The 17265-nt window shown below is 55.8% G+C and overlaps 3 protein-coding genes across 34 annotated transcripts; 2 read left to right on the top strand and 1 right to left on the bottom strand.

The window, feature by feature from the left end:
• Positions 1-10: 10 nt before the first annotated feature.
• Positions 11-5418, top strand: ALKBH6 (alkB homolog 6, nucleotide demethylase). Of its 29 annotated transcripts, none has more exons than XM_070062482.2 (8): positions 41-162; positions 764-842; positions 1119-1187; positions 2831-3064; positions 3147-3207; positions 3566-3717; positions 3933-4049; positions 4994-5418. In XM_070062482.2, exons 6-8 carry the CDS (start codon positions 3589-3591, stop codon positions 5255-5257), a joined length of 510 nt encoding a protein of 169 aa, XP_069918583.1. In that variant the 5' UTR covers positions 41-162; positions 764-842; positions 1119-1187; positions 2831-3064; positions 3147-3207; positions 3566-3588; the 3' UTR covers positions 5258-5418. The 29 variants fall into 29 exon arrangements, with proteins under 29 accessions (XP_008247775.2, XP_089175580.1, XP_089175583.1 ...); XM_070062483.2 differs by having other exon boundaries at positions 59-114; XM_070062480.2 differs by lacking the exon at positions 2831-3064 and adding an exon at positions 611-655 and having other exon boundaries at positions 63-114.
• SYNE4 (spectrin repeat containing nuclear envelope family member 4) lies at positions 5417-9564 on the top strand. Of its 4 annotated transcripts, none has more exons than XM_008249555.5 (8): positions 5417-6000; positions 6191-6335; positions 6797-6940; positions 7146-7340; positions 7415-7663; positions 8580-8657; positions 9200-9246; positions 9339-9564. In XM_008249555.5, the coding sequence occupies exons 1-8, from the start codon at positions 5882-5884 to the stop codon at positions 9517-9519; spliced, it is 1158 nt and encodes a 385-aa protein (XP_008247777.4). In that variant the 5' UTR covers positions 5417-5881; the 3' UTR covers positions 9520-9564. The 4 variants fall into 4 exon arrangements, with proteins under 4 accessions (XP_008247777.4, XP_089175577.1, XP_017193652.3 ...); XM_089319451.1 differs by having other exon boundaries at positions 5500-6013; positions 6198-6335; positions 7415-7656; positions 8546-8657; XM_017338163.4 differs by having other exon boundaries at positions 5743-6000; positions 7146-7325.
• Positions 9565-15496: 5932 nt separating this feature from the next.
• On the bottom strand, positions 15497-16882 carry SDHAF1 (succinate dehydrogenase complex assembly factor 1). Its single transcript, XM_008249549.5, has one exon. It carries the CDS (start codon positions 16460-16462, stop codon positions 16148-16150), a length of 315 nt encoding a protein of 104 aa, XP_008247771.2. The 5' UTR covers positions 16463-16882; the 3' UTR covers positions 15497-16147.
• Between the last annotated feature and the right edge of the window lie 383 nt (positions 16883-17265).

Genomic DNA, 17265 nt, shown 5'->3' with positions numbered 1-17265 from the left:
CATCGAGAGTTCCCATTGGTCTGAGGAGGCTTGGCGTCAGTATTGTGGGTCGGAAGTGGCTGGGCAGGGGTTGGGAGTGTTGAATTTGGAAATTGGAGGGGACACTGGTGGACGGTCAGTCTTGGGAACGGGCAGAGGCAGAGATGGCTATCCAGAGTGGGGGTCCGTGGAGGCCGAGAGTGAGGAGTCCTAAAAGTCTCAGAGGCGGGAGACTGTGGGTTCAGGAGGGGAAGGTTGAGAGGAGCCAGGCTCGGGGCTTGATGTCCAAGGGTGCTGGGGTGAAGGGGCTCTCGGGAGGGGAAATCCGAGGGAATGCAGCGTTGGGGGAAGGATCTGAGGCGGCTGGGAGTGGGCATGTCTGAGGAGGCTCCGATCGGGGGCTCCAGGGTGCTCAGAATGGGGGATCTGAAAGGACTTGAGGCTGGAGGAGGGGTCGACGGGGGCTTTGAGAGTTGACAGAGCCGAGCTCAGGATCGCAGGATTGAAGGGGGCTCTCAGGGTGCTTGGAGGGGTCTGGGACGCAGCCCCAGGAGGCTCCCTGTGTGGGATCCGAGGATATTCTCTGAGAGGGTTGAGAGAGCAAATGTGCAAATGAGTGTTCATTGTGTAGAGCGATTGTGTGGCTTCTGGGATGCTGAGGACTCAAGTTTTAGAGGCAAGTGAATTGCACAAGAGGGCTGTGGTCCATGATGGGCAGAAGGCTGGAGCATGGCCTAAGGGCGGGAGGCATAGTGCCTTCAGTGTGCCCTCCCCTTCCCCACAGGACTGGGTGCAAGGACTTGGAGTCGATGGAGGAGCAGGACGCCAGGGTCCCGGCCCTAGAACCGTTCAGGGTGGAGCAGGTTGTCAGGCCTGGGGATGCAGAGGGTGGAGGTGGGGTGGGATAGGGAGGCTGATTCCTGGATTCCAGGTCTGGGATTGCCCCCCCGCCCCAAATCCATTCTTAACCTTACAATCCACTCCCATCCCCACCCTCACCCTGGAATGGACATTGGTCCTTTGACTTCAGATCCTGGCCTGTCTGAGGACGTCCTGAGCCTCTCTCCTGAGGGAGAGGTTGCTCAGTGATGATGGGTAGGTTGAAGGGCCACACCTTCAGGGCTATCTCTCCATCCTAGGCACCACCTATAATCTACTATGTGCCTGACTTCATCTCCAAGGAAGAGGAGGAGTACTTGCTTCGACAGGTGACCCCAAAACCCTTTGGTCTGTTTGCCCCTTCTTCCCATACCTCTACCCAACCCACAGCCGCAGCATGAGAACCCCCAGGGTTCCAGGGAAGACTGGCAGGAAGGAGAGTGACACACAGCACCTGTACTCCCACCCTTCCTGTTCCTTTCTCAAGATTTGCTACGACCTATCCAAAATAGCTCTTTCTGGAGGTTTAGGGGAAGCCAAGCTGGTTCTTGGAAGGGAGGTGGTGGTTGTCTTGTGTGCTGTGTTTGTTGAAACTCTCTGTTGTGAGATATCCTAGCCCATCCTCCACACTGAGGATGCTGTTGAGATTAGATTCCTTGTGTCGAAATAGCACAGTGCAACTCCATAGTCTCAGAAGGAAGGGAAGTTTCAGCGTTCATTCTCCCTGTGCTGAGATAGCTCAGTCCTGCTGTCTTTGAGTAAAGGAAGCTGTACAGACAGGTTGAGATAGCCCAGGTCACATTCCTGAGATTGAGGAATGAAGAATTTAGTGTTCAGATTTCTGTGCTGAGATAGCCAAGGAGTCGAAGCGTTAGAGTAACTCCTCCTCCATGTGCTAAGAAACGTCAGCATTGACCCAAAGTCTTAGGAACAGTGTTACCAGACACAGGCCACCTATGCTGAGCTAGCCTGGTGGTACTCTGTTCTTTTCCTTTTTTTTTTTTTTTGACAGGCAGAGTGTGGACAGTGAGAGAGAGAGACAGAGAGAAAGGTCTTCCTTTGCCATTGGTTCACCCCCCAATGGCTGCTGCGGCTGGCATGCTGCGGCCAGCACACCGCGCTGATCCGAAGCCAGGAGCCAGGTGCTTCTCCTGGTCTCCCATGTGGGTGCAGGGCCCAAGCACTTGGGCCATCCTCCACTGCACTCCCTGGCCACAGCAGAGAGCTGGACAGGAAGAGGGGCAACCGGGACAGAATCCGGCGCCCCGACCGGGACTAGAACCTGGTGTACCGGCACCGCAGGCGGAGGGAGGATTAGCCTTGAGCTATGGCGGCGCCGGCCTCTTTTCCTTTTTTTTAAAGATTTATTTATGTATTTCAAAGTCAGACGTACACAGAAAGAGGAAGAGAACAGAGAGAGAGAGAGAGAGAGAGAGAGATCTTCCGTCCCATCCTGCTGGTTCACTCCCCACGTTGCTGTAATGACCAGGGCTGGGCCAGGCTGAAGACAGGAGTCAGAAGCTTTTTCTGGCTCTCCCCTGTGGATGCAGGAGCCCCAGCACGTGGGCCATCTTCTGCTTCCGCAGGCACATTAGCAGGGAGCTGGATTGGAAGTGGAACAGCCTGGACTGGAACCAGCACTCAGGTGGGATGCCAGCATCTCAGGTGGCAGCCCAACCTGCTGTACCCTGCTGCTGGCCCCGGAACACATACTGATGTGCTGAGAGATATAAGATAGCCCATTCAAGTCTCTGTGTTCTTGGGGGAAAGTTGACATATTTTAGGAAGCTTGGGCTGAAATAGCCCAGTCCAACTGTGTAACCATGAGGGGTGAGGAGATTATCAGCTAGAGTAAGGACTTCTTGGACTGAGATAGCTGTTCTGGCCCCATTGGGATCTTGGCAGTGGAAGATTTTCAAAGTCCTTTCTTTGTTGTGCCGGGATGGCCCAGTTACCACACCTCCTCCCCCAGGCAAAAGGAACAAGGAGCTTCCAGACCTCATACTGTAGCCCAGGAATTGGGAAATCAGAGCGCAGACTTTGCTGGGCCGGAAGGACCCAGCCACAAGCTCTGGGGAGTCAGACTGCAGTTCCTTGATCCCTGTAGACACGTGGGCTTTCTGGCCAAAGGCCTCCCCAGGAAAGAAGGGAAGTAAAGTCCTGTGAATGATCCCACAGGCACTGAGAAGACCCATTTCCACCCCAGGTAAAGACTCTGTGTTGGCCTGGGTGGGAGAATCATGGAAGGATGGTCCAGGAATGGAGTGACCCCTTCTCCCACCTCCTAGGTTTTCAATGCCCCCAAGCCAAAGTGGACCCAGCTCTCTGGGAGGAAGCTACAGAACTGGGGTGAGTGTCCTTGGCTGGGAAATGGGTGACTCTGGGTTGTGGGCTAGGGCAGGCGGTTCAGGCCGGATCATCTCAAGGTATTGGGATGGGAGCTGTCTGTGATGGTTCATGGGGTCCCAAGTGCCGGGGGTGAGGTTCTGAGGGCTCAGTTGGGGTCCCAAGAGGTTAAGGATTTCCTGATGAGTTGGGAGTATCTCAGAGTGTCCATTGTTCTTAGAAGGGTCCACTGGTGATCTCCAAAGGGGCAGGGATCCTTGGAGGGGTCAGGGTGCTTCCAACCACTGGATACCCTCAATGAGGGCTCCAGGTGCCAGGCCTCTTTGGTTGGATTCCCTTAGGACCGCATTGCACTCCCTAGGTGGGCTCCCCCATCCCCGGGGGATGGTCCCTGAGCGTCTGCCCCCATGGCTCCAGCGCTACGTGGACAAAGTGTCTGACCTCAGCCTTTTTGGGGGGCTCCCAGCTAACCATGTCCTCGTGAACCAGTATCTGCCTGGGGAGGGCATTATGGTAACCACACGCCCTCCTCCTGACCCCCGCAGTAACGACCTCCCCCCAGGCCCCTGAGCCATCATGGAGCAGGGCACCGTGTGTACTCACCCTCATGCTCATCAAGCAGCGATTCCCCAGCCACGCACTCACCTCCAGGGGTCAGTTTGGGTGGCCCAGAGGGTGTGGGGGGGTGTGAACTCCCGCCCTGCCCAGCCCTGGCACCCACTCCCCAGCCCCATGAGGATGGACCGCTATACTACCCGACCGTCAGCACCATCAGCCTGGGCTCCCACACCGTGTTGGACTTCTATGAGCCGCGGCGCCTGGAGGACGATGACCCTACAGAACAGGTGGGCTCTCCGAGGCTGTCCCAGGGGCTTCGGGGCACCCTCCCAGCATCTTCCCTTGTCCCTTCATGGGGCATACCCCTCATCACAGACACCCAGCGCATCTGCTTGCAGGGTACCCTAAACTCTGTGATAGCTACAGATACCCCAGTGCCCCTACCTGACACCCTACACACACGCTGAGTGTCCCATATATCCCACCAGGCTCCAGCAGACACTGATATCCTTGAACCCCCTCAGTGTCATTCACTCATGGGTGCCCCAGCACCCTTCCAGTCGTCCTGACTCTGCCCACTGCACAGGGCACCCCAGTACTGACATCTTGTCACTCCAGCAATGCAGTCTGTGGGGTAGGACACCCCAGATTCTCCTTGGCCCCGTGAAACATCATGACTGACTGCTCAGGCCCCACTCCCAGATATCCTGGCGATACCTTCTCTGACCTCCGAGGGATGCCTTTCTGACAGCCCCACGCTCACAGAAACTCCCCGGAAACCCTGCCGTGGCTGTCCCTGGGGCTTCCTCTTTAGCCCTGCGTGCTCCTGGATCCTGTGACTCCCCCTCTGCTACACCACTGTCCTCTGACCCTGATGTCCACGACTGTGCCCGCCTCTTCCTGGTGTTGGCCACGCCCTCAGCCCTGGGTTTTCTGGGTACTGCTGATCCCCCTGTCCCAGCCTGCACCCCTTGGAGACCCCAGTTGCTGCTCCTGTGAGATGCCTGCTGACCTTTTGATGCCCCCCAAAGCAGCCTGGTTCCCGTCCCCTCCCGAGGGACTGGCCTCTGCATTCTCTGGAGTTTTACTCCTGAATCACCAAAAAGCCTCCCTCTGAGAGGCGTGCTTGTTCCGCAGCCTTTGTCCCTGGGGACTAGCTAACCCTTGTCCCCTGACACCTCTCACCCATGCCCCGCCCTGGATAGCCACTGACCATCAACCTGCCCTGCAGCCCCGGCCCACGCCCCGGCCCATCACTTCGCTGCTGCTGGAACCCTGCAGCCTGCTGGTGCTCCGTGGCACCGCCTACACACGCCTGCTCCACGGCATCGAAGCCACCCGTGTAGACGTGCTCGAGGCCACCTCCCTGCCATGCAATGCTGCCGCCTGCCCATCAGCATTGCCCGGAGCCCGCCTGGACCGTGGCACCCGCGTCTCGCTGACCATCCGCCGCGTGCCCCGTGTGCTGCGCACCGGCCTCCTGCTCAGCAAGTGACCGCCATGCCCCAGGGCCCGCTGGGATTTGTGGCCTCTGGCCCCCTCTGACCTGCCGTACTCCTGTGACCTTGGAACTCCGGGGCAGAGTTGGCACCCTGGGTTATTTCTGTTGGAGGAACCACGGAAGATTCCATTCCAAATAAATGAAACATATCTTTCCTTGAGTTTTTAGATTGTACTGGGGGCAGGGGGCGTGGTGGCAGTTGCTTCCCCAGGGGCACTGCATCTGGGACCTTGAATGGATGGGGCAGGCCCTGGAGGTCGGATGGATGGGTCACCAATTGCAGCAGATCCTGTGGCTCTTGAGGGGCTGGGTGTGTGGGGGATGATATCTGGAGCCCGGCATTATATCGGGCTGGGGTGGCATGGTTTGGGAAGGTATAGCTACTGGTCCCTTTAGGAAGGAAGGAGTTAAGTGGCTGTGCTGTCACCTGAGCCGAGCATCGAATTACCTGAGCCCAGGTTCCTCTTGGAAGGGGTGGAGCCAGGCCTGCCCTTGGGCTTTTGGGGCCCCTCAAGGTAAAGCCTGGGTGTGTCCAGTGGAGATCTGGACAACACCCTGGCTAGGGAAAAGGCTTTTACTGGGTGGCCTCATGGACTCTCTGTCCCTAGACCCCTAGCTATGGCACTGTCCCCACCTCTGGGCCCTAGGCCCCCCTCAGAGGCCCACACACCTCCGCCTGGAAAACCGGACATTGCTGGATGCACCGGCTGCCCTGCTTCAGGAATGGAGATGATCAGGTTGGAACTGGGGGTTTTTAACTTGGTCCCAAGAGGGTGGCAACAGTGGCAGAGGCCATGCAAGGGTGGGAGGTTCTAAGGCTCTGATCACCTGGAGATCTGGGAGCAGAGCTGGGGATGGAGGGAGGGTGGTGTGGGAAACGAGGCACCGAACTCACTCGGGGACCTGTCAATGCCTGCCACTTCCCAGGTCAGAGCGGAAACTGGGGCTGGACTCCTTGGATGCTCCTGAGCACTTGCGGGGTGGGCAGAGGGGCACTGAGCCCACTGCTGGCCCCCCAAGGTTGTCAATGCCCTCTTCCCATGAGGACTCAGCTGAAGACAAACACCATGAGGTGAGCTGAGGTGGCACAGACCCCTTGGGCCAGCCCCTACCTTCTCTCTGTCTCTCAGAGTCTGGTCTCCCTGCTGTGGGTGAAGTAATGGTTCTGGAAGGTGTTGGGAATGGGGGGGGGGGTGCACCCTGGAAGCCATCCTTTCCCAATCAGCACAGAAGCAGTTCAATATTTCACCACTGGGCCTGGCGCAACCCCACTCCTCCTGGAGGTACCCAGCTCTACCACCTCCTCCCCAGGCACCACATAACCAGCTTTCCAGGAGCCTTGGAAACCTGAGACCTTGAATTCAGTGTCTCCAGGCCTGGAACCGCTAAGCAGGCCCCAGGTGCAGAGCCAGAGATGGACTCTGCTGCAGGGAAGCATCTAGAAGGCGGGGCCTGCAGGAGAGGCGAGGCCAGGGGAAGGAGGAGGATGTCTTCATTGGCTGTTGGCCTGATTGGCCCCCCTGTGTTTTCCAGCACCCCGTCTCTGGCTTGGAGGTACTGGAGGCTGAGCAGGACAGCCTGCATCTTTGCCTGTTGGGGCTGGGCCTCCGGCTGCAGGACCTGGAGCGAGGCCTGGGGCCCTGGACACTGGCCCAGAGCATGACTGTCCGGCTGCAGGTGGGTGGTGAGAGGCCAGGATATTGGGGAGGTAGGCAGGGCCCCAGGCATGGGTGCTTGCTTTCTGCTCCCCCTGGGGTGGGAAACGAGTTTATTACATGCTCCAGGTTTCTGGATAGGAAAAGGGGGAGGTGCTAAATGCAGGTTCTGGGTCTCTGGTGTCCCTGGTGTATGTGGGGGGTGGCGTCCATGTGTATGTTCCCAGGCCCTACAAGCAGACCTGCGAGGAGCAGCCGAGCGTGTGGATGCACTGCTGGCATTTGGTGAGGGGCTGGCACAGCGGAGTGAACCCAGGGCCTGGGCATCCCTGGAGCAGATCCTGAGGGCCCTTGGAGCCCACCGAGATACCATCTTCCGACGCCTCTGGCAGCTGCAGACACAGCTGGTCAGCTACAGCCTGGTATGGCCCACCCTGGTGGTCTCTGGCCCTAACCCCAATCTCCCAACTCTGGTGACCCCTGTTCTCTGACCCAGGTGTTCGAGGAGGCCAACATGCCGGATCAGGACTTGGAAGCCAAGGGAGACTCAGACGGGCCAGGATCTGGTGGGGTCTGGGGACCCTGGGCACCCAGTAGCCTCCTCACTCCTGCAGAGTTGGAGTGGGACCCGGCGGGGGACGTTGGGGGCCTGGGGCCCTTGAGGCAAAGGACAACTTGGACTCCAGGGGCTCCCTGCGAGCTGTGTGGCCACAGGGGGCCCCAGGGCAGGGGACAAGGCTTTGAGGTAAGAGCAATCCCCAGGGCTGGGACTGCGGCAAAGCAGGTAAAGCAACCTGGGACACTGGTATCCCAAGAGGCGCCAGCTCAAGTCTTGGCATTCAGCTTCTGATTCAGCTCCTTGCTATTGTGCATGGGAAAGCAGTAGAAGATGGCCCAAGTGCTTGGACCCCTGCTCCCATGTGGGAGTCCTGGAAGAATCTCCTGGCTTTGGCCTGGTCCAGCCCTAACCATTGTGGCCATTTGGGAGTGAAACAGCAGATGGAAGATCTCTCTCTGTTTCTCTCTCTCTCTCTCCCTAACTCTGCTTTTTCAAGTCTCTTGGAGTCCCTCCCTCCATGTGGTTCTCTTTGTCCCTGTCTCTCCCTCTGTCTCACCCTTTGCCTCTCTCCTGTCTTTCTCTGACGACCTCTCTAATCCCATTTCCTCCTACCCTGCCCCTTACTGCACTGCAGCTGCACTGGCCCCCTGGCCCCACTCCTCTAGTCTCTCCTCAAATGTCACCCCCCTAGGGAGACCTGCTCTGGCCTGCAAACATTAGCTGTCATTATCTTCTTGCTCTTTGTCCTAACAGCACTGCTTGTAGCCTGACCTTATCCATTTATTTATTCCTTATTGTGTCTGTCTGCTGCCAGAATACAAGCGCCATGGAGGCCAGGAGTTTGCCTGACTTGCCATCCCCATGGTATCGCTCGTTCCTAGCATGTAACAGGCACTCATTAAATATTTGTTGAATGAATGAAGAATGTTTCTCCTCTCTCGGTTTCTTTGGCTCTGCCTCCTCTCCATCTTTCCCACGAGATCTCGCTGTTCCCCCAGAATCGCAGCTCTCTGACACCCCTCCCCCGATCATGGTCCTTCTCCAGCCACAATTCTCTGTGTGGCTGGTTCTCCAAGAACCGCCTACCCCTCCCTCACCACAGGACATGCTCACGTCGGGTCTCAGCCACCAGAAACACGTGCCAGGTCACCGAAGACGTTCCTTGCTCCGGAAGCCTCAGGTGAGCTGGTCCTCAGCCAGGTGCAGCATTTGGGAATCTCGATGGCAAGTGACAGGAACCCAACCCGCTTTGGAAAAGTCCAGGCACTGCTGAATGCAGGACCTCATTTGCTGCCAGGGCAACTCCCCCTGTTGGGCTCTTTGCCGCACAATGGCTGCTCCAGCTGCTACCTGTTCAATTCCCACTGGCACCGGCCCAAGCCCTGGGGCTGACTCCCAGCTGCCTGGTTTGGGTCAACATCTGTGCCCTGAACCAACCAGAGCGCTCTGATTGGCCAGGCCTGGGTCACATGCCCAACCACGGGCATTAAGGGAGTCTGAGAATGGGGAGGCATGGCTCCCCTTCCCCTGCTGAGAAACTGGGGGAGGGGGATGAGGGATAGGCCCGAACAGACAGCCACTCTACTTGGAGGTATTGCAAGGCCATGGGGGGTCCTGGGGTGCCAGGAAAGGAGGGAAGATAAGACGAGACCCGGGGGTCTGTGGTAGCCCACGTAAGTGTCACTTCCACCCATCCTGCTGCTGGCTGCTGTCTGCCCTCAGGACAAGAAGAGGCAAGCAGCTCCCCGTCTGCTGGAAGTGGATTCTGGGTGAGGTGCTTGAAAGAGGGGTCCCGGGTGTGGGAGGCCGGGTTCATAGTGGCTGCTCACCCACGTAGTTAACACTGCGTTTCCTTTCCTAGAGTGCCGGCTCCTACACCCAGGCGGCCTCTGATCTTCCTCCTTCTCCTCATCTTCTTCCTGCTCCTGGTGGGTGCCACATTGTTCCTGCCCACATCAGGAGGCCCCTGCTGCTCTCACGCACGACTGGCCAGGACACCCTACCTGGTGCTAGACTATGTCAATGGTCCCCCGCCAATCTGAGTGCACAGCCCGGACACGAGTAATAAACAGTCACCGTCCAAGCAAGTGTGACGATGTTGGGTGCTTGAGTCCCTGGAGTGTGGCACGCAGCCCCGATATGTCGGACAGTCCTGCCACAGACCCCCGTGTCTGGAGCACAGAACACTGCACTGCATTGACCCATCTTGAGTTGGGTTCTCCTCGATCCTGACACAAGAGGATTCAAGCCTCAGTCATGTACTTGGTGGGTGGTACTTGGAACAGTGGCAGGGGAATGAGGGACTGGGTGAGTTAAGGGGGCTGCTGCTCTGGGTCCCTGGGGTGCCATCCCACTGGGGACGTCTGGCAGCTGTGTGGCACACACTCGAAGTCGTTCCATGGAGAAATCGTGGCACTGATGGATCAGTGTCCATCTCTCCTTGCTGACGACACCTCCGCACTTCCACCTGTCCCAGCTATGAAGGCCCCTCCCTCCGGCAAAGAAGCACAGGTGTTCCCCACAGCAAGCTAGAGGCAGGTATGGCAGGGTGCGGGCCATACGGGTGACCTCCCCAGCCCCTGGCTTGTGTCCACACAGGTGCTCTGTTTGAACATTCTACGAGGTGGGCTCTTGAGCTGGGCCATCGTTAGCCCAAGACCGCGAAACCCCTTTCCTGGAGTCTTGACAACACCAGGCTGAATTGCCAGGGCTCCATCCTAAGACTCCCCCGAACTTCTGATATGGGGGGCCAGCGCACCGTGCTGATCCAAAGCCAGGAGCCAGGTGCTTCCTCCTGGTCTCCCATGGGGTGCAGGGCCCAAGCACTTGGGCCATCCTCCACTGCACTCCCTGGCCACAGCAGAGAGCTGGCCTGGAAGAGGGGCAACCGGGACAGAATCCGGCGCTCTGACCGGGACTAGAACCCGGTGTGCCGGTGCCACAGGCAGAGGATTAGCCTATTGAGCTACGGCGCCGGCCAGAAAACATATTTTTAAAAATTGCATCTGGACTAAACAAACTTCCTAAATAATGTAGCATAACTGTTTACACAGCATTGTAATACACTGTAGTTATTGTAAGTAATTTAAGTATGTGTGTAGGTTATAGGCAAATGCCATGCCATTTGATATGAGGGACATGAACATCTGTGGATTTTGGGAACTATCCTGGATGCAGAGGGACAGCTCTAAGTGGTGGGTCAGACCGTGGTACGTGCTAGGAGAAGTATAAAGTGGGCGGAGAGAGAGGGCTATAATGTGACAGAATGGCTAAGAGAGGCAATTATAACTATGTTATAACTATGCCTTTACTGCAGAAAGGAATGCAGAAACCAGCCATGTGCACTCCTAGTGCAATGCTGTCCAACAGATATATAATGCAGGTCACAGATTAAACTTTGCTAGTTGTCACATTAAAACAGAAATAGGTGGAATGAATTTTAATAATTTGTATTCTATCTTACCCAATATGTCCAAAATACCATCACTTAAAAATAGTCAATATAAAAATAATCAGACATTTTACTATCCTTTTTTTTTAAAGAAAGATTTATTTAAGAGACAGAGCTACAGACAGAGACAGAGAGAGAGGTCTTCCATCTGCTGGCTCACTCCCCAAATGGCTGCAATAGCCAGAGCTGGGCCGATCAAAAGCCGAGAGCCAGGAGCTTCTTCTGGGTCTCTCACATGACTGCAGGGGCCCAAGCACTGAGGCCATCTTCTACTGCTTTCTCAGGCCATAGCAGAGAGCTGAATTGGAAGAGGAGCAGCCAGGACTCGAACCGGTGCCCATATGGGATGCTGGTGCCTCAGGTGCTATGAATACACAGTGTTGGCCCCACAATCTTTTTTCTTAAAACTTTGAAATTAGTGTGTACTTCACCAGATTTAAATTTAAAAATTTATTTTCACTTTATTTGAAAGGCAAAGACACAGATAGAAATCTTCCATATGAGGGTTCACTCCCCAAATGATTGCAATGGCCAGCCCTGAGCCAGGACAAAGCCAGTACCAGGGACTCCATCTTTGTCTCCCACAGGGTGGGTAGGGACCCAAGTACTTGGGCCATCATCTGCTGCTTCCCCAGGCACATTAGCAGGAAGCTGTCATCAGAAGCAGGGTAGATGGGATGCCAACGAGGCACTGTGACATAGGACGTGGGTGTCCCAAGCAGTGTCTTAACTGCTGCACCAAACACCTGCCCCAGATGCTGACTTTTTAACAAGTAATGTGAAATGTTGTCTTACCAACACAACAAGATAGCAAAACAAAAAAAGAAAAACTTTATTTTACACTACTTTCGTTTTTAAATTTACTTAACATTTACAAAATTAAAATTTCAGGAGGCAGGCATTTATCCTAGCAACTATGACATCTGTATCCTACATCGGAGAACCTGGGTTTGAGTCCTGGTTCCAGCTCGACTCTTTCTGCTAACGCAGATCCAGGGAGGTAGCTATGCTGGCTCAAGTAATTGGGTTCCTGCTACCCACATGGCAGAACTGGATTGTGTTTTCGGTTCCTGTCTCTGGCCCTGGTCATTGTAGGCATTTGGGGAGTGAACCAGCAGATTAGAGCAATCTTTCTAAATAAGAGATTCCATTTCTTAGTCACATCAGCGAAATGTCAAATGCTCAAGTCACATGTAGTCCCAGCTACAATACTGGACAGTGCAGACCTCAAGGAAGTGCATTCCAGGTAGAGAGGGAACAAGTGCAGAGGGCCTGGGGTACATGGCAAGGCCAGGAAGGCTGGAGAGTAAGTAGTGTAGGCGGGGTGTGTGTGTGACAGGGCCAATCAGCTAAGGCCTTGTAGGATGGAGGTTTGTAAATTTTTATTCTGCTAAATTTTAAACTGGGACAAAAGGGGAATGAACAGTCCTCACGGACTCCTCACCAGCTCTGTTAACTCAGGGCCATCCCCTCTCATTCTCCTACGCACCCATTTCCCTGTCCCTAGATTAATTCTGCAGCCAACTCTAAACATCATATCCTTTCACTCACAAGCAATTCAGCTCCAAAAGACTGAGTGTTTTCAAAATCTAGTCACAGCACTTTTTGCACTGTAAAAATATCCCACAATCATTTGTTCACATCCTTTGCACCCCGGATGACACTGCTCAGGAGTGATGGGAAGTTATGGGCACAGCTGGTGGCTCTTTGTCCAGTAAAACAGCTTCCCAGTTCCCCACAGCCCCACTGGGCCACCTCATGCAGCGGGTCACTCGCTTGGCCTGTTGCTATGGCGGAGTTTGTCACTCAAGATAGCAACCTAACAGTAACCTGTGCTTCCCAATAGGGTGAAGATCGGCAAGGGAGATCACGTTATTTTTTCCAAAGGCTAAAAAAATGCATTTTATTGAATTTTAATTAGTTGCAAAATCTGTCAAGTTATATGTAAGAGTTTTATAAAGTCCCAGAAGAGTCAAGCTTCCCTTTCATGGAAATGTGGTACACAGATAACTAATGACCAGTGAGACACTGATACAGGTTGAGCGCTCTAATCCAAGAATTTGGAATCTGAAAATCTGCCGAACCCAAAACCTTGTGAGTGATGTTACAGGTGGAAATTTCCACACAATCAAGCTTCTTCCATGCACACAATTATTTAAAACATCGTATAATTACCCCCAGGCTGTGTATCTGAAACATAAATGAATTTCATGTCTAGACTTGGTTCCCCTCCCTAGGGTATCTCATCATATACATGCAAATATTCCAAGACTGGTCTTGCACATTTTAGATAAAGGATACTCAACCTTTGGGGTATTTTATTTTTGCAAATTTTTGTTGCAAATTACCAAAAAGCTTCTACGACTAGCACAGCAAACTCCCATCTACCCTTCACCCAGCTTCGTCAATTGCTCACGTTCTGCTCCATTCGCTTTACCATGCACACGCTCGCTAATATACCAGGATGCTTCAAGAAGTTCGTGGACAACTGAATGAAAAGACGAGTCTAGTGTTGGAGCAAAAAGTTTTGAAATCTGTGAATATGCATTTTTTCCAGAATATGCCTTTTCCATGAAACTTCTGCAGACTCCTCATATTTACCTTGTATGTGCTTCAGAACCATTTGAGTGAGTGACTGCATGATGCTACTCTACCCCTAAATGTTTCAGTGGACATAAGCAAAACCGTAAAATGGCTTCTCTTATACAAGTAGAACAGTAGTTGAAATCAGAAAATAATTCAATTCTATTATTAACACACAACCCATATTCCAAATTATTCCAACCCCCTTAGATTGTTTACAGCAAATTTCTCATATCAGGAGATTCTTGTATAATGAACAGGGCCAAGTGGTTGAAAAATGTTGACTTTGTGTCTTGGCAGTTAAAAAACACAGCAGCACACACACACAGATCAGCCGAGGACAGGGCGCTGTCCCCTTGCTTTACCCTAAGCATACTTGGAGCCAAGAATTTAGGGGAGGCCGTCCTAGGAGGCAGGAGAGTAGGGAGACAGGGGCTCAATCCATGGGGGACCTCTGAAGAACCTGGTAGATCACATACGGCAATCCAACCAGACAAGAGGCAGGCCTGGGCACTCATCCAGTGACTCCTGTACCCAACACGCATTAGCCCAACTCCCATAACTCCAAGAAAGCCCTCCAGCAGAAGAGAGAGATGTGGGGCCGGCACTGTGGTGCAGCAGGGTAAAGCCCAGGCCTGCAGCACACGCATCCCGTATGGGCGCTGGTTCAAATCCCAGCCCTCTGCTGTGGCCTGGGAAAGCAGAGGATGGCTCAAGTCCTTGGGCCCCTGCGCCCTCGTGATGGGAGACCTGGCTTCGGATCAGCGCAGCTCCGGCCACTGCGGCCATCTGGGGAGTGAACTAGCAGATGGAAGACCTCTCTCTCTTTCTCTCTCTGTAACTGTCTTTCAAATAAATAAGAGAGGAGAGAGGAGAGAGGAGAGAGGAGAGAGGAGAGAGGTGCAGAGCTCACAGCAGGAAGCTGGCAACTCCCTGGGAACTTGCTCTTGCAGCTGCACTTGAACTCAAGCAGGCAGGATGGTCACTGGTGACAGGGGGGTGGCATTACCATCTGCTGCCACGATTTGCATTTAATTCATGGTATCATAATAGCCACACGAGAAAGGCACTACCGCTATGCGTACTTCACTGGTAAGGGTGTTAAGGCACAAAGGGGTTAAATCACTTGTACACAACCGTGGAATCAGTAAGGACTGGAGCTGGGATTCCAGCCTTGGGACATTCTGGTTCTAGGGTCTCCACTCTTAATCACCTCTTCCCTCAAGCCAGGCATGCCTCTATGCCAGCCATTCCACCTGGCGCACCCCATTCATCTCCGACACCACGTGCACGTCTCCTGACAAGATGCCAGCCCTGCAGGAAGCTCCCACAGTACAGCTCAGAGCAGGGAGCCTGGAGTCACTGCAGGGGCCGGACGAGCAGGAGCCCACGGACACTCTCAGGACTCTGTCCTGGTTCTCTTCTGCCCACCCTCCCTTCAGTCCAAGGTCTGGGCTCCCTTCCTAAGGTCCTCCGCTCCCCAGCGGCACCTGCGGGAATCCATCTGCTTCCACCTGGTTAACTGACACGGACACACACACAGCTCAGGGGCGCACAATGCAGTACCCCCGAGAACGCCAGGTCCCTCTACAGACAGGGAAGGGTAGGCCCAAGGTGCATGGGTCTGTCTCCCGCCTTGCTGACAGAGAGCCCAGCTCCAGCTTGTAGCTGAGGTTGGGCTCCTCAGCCAGCTTTGAAGAAGACGGAAGTTCCCAGGTTGTGTGAAACGCTCTGAAGGGCTGGAGATCCCCATTAACGCTTAGGGGTTACCAACCAGGCCCCCTCCGCTCACCTCTCCACTGGGGAGTCACCTGGAGTCTCTTCGGGGTGCAGCCAGCATGGGTCTCGTCCACAGAGCCAGAGAGAGAGAAGTACGCTGCTTCACCCACGGGGGAAGGAGAGCTCCCACACCATCCACTCCCCGAGGGTCAGCTCCCGGTGTGTGGGGGCCAGGGGGCACTTCAAGAATCCTGACACACTCACTCTTTGAGGCCATCAGCAGGCAAGTAAGCACACACCCAACTTTATTCCCTTCGCTAACACAGCAGAGGGAGGGATGCCCGAGAGGGGGATTCTGAGGGGTCTTGAGTTGATCACCTGGGGTGGTGGCTGGACCTCTAGCCCCTTCTTCAAGCTCCTGGTTTGTCACAAAGTTTTTCCAAAGGTGAAAGGTGGGATGGGGGTGGGTGGGTGGTTTGCAGGCTTCTCACCGTCTTTCCAAACTCTCAGCAAAAAGCATGCTCTTCTAAGAGTCACACACAGGAATGCGCCGTCTCCTTGAGGAGCCAGGGGTGGGTATGTTCTCAGGAGTCAAGGGCTGGGCGTCTTGGCCTCTCTTCATCCATGGGCGGTGGGCAGGCGACCCTGCTCTCCAGGCCTTTGGAGATCCCTGCATGACGCTGTCCAGCCCGTCGAGGCCCCTGGCCGCTCTAAGCCCTCGTGGGGTGGCGGGGGTGTGCGATCTGTCACTTTGCATCCGGAAGGGTGGGCGTCTCTCCCCACCATCTCCTGAAGCTGAGGGTCCCAGGAGGGTCTCCATTTCCCCGCTCCCTGAAGACAGTTTCTCCAGACTTGTCACCTTCCATCAGGTGGCTTCCCGGGCCCCCCACGCAGTCGGTGGGCCCCTGGTTCCCCTGTCACCGCCCTACAGGCCGGGTCGGCGGTGCCTCCGTGCTGTCACACGGACCCGCGCCGCCGGGCTCCTCCGTCAGGCCCCGCGGGCGCACGAAGGCACCCATGGCCTTGGCGTGGCCCGAGCGCAGCAGCTGGAGCTGGCGCTGCCCGCGGCGGTACAGGTACTCGATGCGCAGGACGTCGGAGCGCGGCAGGCTGGCGTGCAGCCGGAACTCGGCGCGCACCCGCGCCTCGGCGCCCGGCTTCCCGCGCCCGGCGCGCAGCAGCTCGCGGTACAGGCTCAGAACTTGCCTCTGGAGTCTGCTGTGCCGGCTCATGGCAGCCGCGGGCCTCTTCACGCGCGGCGGACGCCCCAGGAGCAGCCTGGCCGCAGCTCAGTCCCCAAAAGCCAAAGTTCAAAACGACCGGCACTTCCGCCCCGCCATTCCCAGAACCCCTGGCTCCCGCCTCCCGCCATCCGGCGCCGCCGCGCTCGATTGGCTGTCGCTGCGGTTACGTCACGGCGGGCTAAGCGGAGGGGGCGGAGCTGCCGGGTCTGGCTCGCCGGGCGTGGAATCTGTGTCCTTGAGGGGACGGTGGTTTGGGGGGACCCTGGGTCCTGGAGGAGGAAGAGGCTGGGTCCTCGGGCTCTAAGGTCTTGAGTCGAAGGGAGACAGGGAGTGGGACTTAGATCTGGTCCTAGAAGAAGGCGATACTAGGGGTTCAGATCCTTGGGTCCCCCGGGCGCCGGGGCCCTGGAAGACAGGCGCTTTTGTCGTCAGTTATTAAAACCATGCCCGGAAGCTCTGTGCCTTCCCTGCCCCCTCCACGGAGGTCAGCTCCCGGAATCCTAGCCCTGGGGACGCGCAGCGGCACGTCGGGTCACAGCCGCTCGGACTAGCGTCTGAGCTGCGCGGACGCCCAGCCGCCCTAGGCAGCGTGCGGCTACGGGAGCTGGGCTGCTCGCGCCCTCTGTCGCTGGGGGTCGGGGCCCCGTGGGCAGTGGAGGGTCCTTTCCAGATGCTACGGTCGCTAGTCCAGTCCGCTGTGCCGCCTTGAACACGTGGCGGGCACTGCGGAGTCGGTCCTGCGGGCTGTCAGTCTCTTAGCTCTGGGCAGGCTCGCAAGGACACAGCACCGG

The sequence above is a fragment of the Oryctolagus cuniculus genome, chromosome 18, assembly GCF_051225735.1.
Source record: "Oryctolagus cuniculus isolate XC-2025 breed Fujian yellow rabbit chromosome 18, ASM5122573v1, whole genome shotgun sequence".
NCBI lineage: Eukaryota > Metazoa > Chordata > Mammalia > Lagomorpha > Leporidae > Oryctolagus > Oryctolagus cuniculus.
The sequence above is the reverse complement of the archived record's forward strand: the minus strand, read 5'-3'. Positions and strand labels throughout refer to the sequence as shown.

Excerpts from the sequence above, each read along its gene's own strand:
- SDHAF1 (XM_008249549.5), bottom strand. The coding sequence starts at position 16,462 with ATGAGCCGGCACAGCAGACTCCAGAGGCAAGTTCTGAGCCTGTACCGC.
- ALKBH6 (XM_008249553.5), top strand. The coding sequence starts at position 789 with ATGGAGGAGCAGGACGCCAGGGTCCCGGCCCTAGAACCGTTCAGGGTG. Across the intron at positions 843-1,118 it reads AACCGTTCAGGGTGGAGCAG|GCACCACCTATAATCTACTA; the intron begins GTTGTCAGGCCT and ends TCTCCATCCTAG. Across the intron at positions 3,718-3,932 it reads TGCCTGGGGAGGGCATTATG|CCCCATGAGGATGGACCGCT; the intron begins GTAACCACACGC and ends CCCACTCCCCAG.
- SYNE4 (XM_089319451.1), top strand. The coding sequence starts at position 5,882 with ATGGCACTGTCCCCACCTCTGGGCCCTAGGCCCCCCTCAGAGGCCCAC. Across the intron at positions 6,941-7,145 it reads GCATGACTGTCCGGCTGCAG|GCCCTACAAGCAGACCTGCG; the intron begins GTGGGTGGTGAG and ends GTATGTTCCCAG. Across the intron at positions 8,658-9,199 it reads CCTTGCTCCGGAAGCCTCAG|GACAAGAAGAGGCAAGCAGC; the intron begins GTGAGCTGGTCC and ends GTCTGCCCTCAG.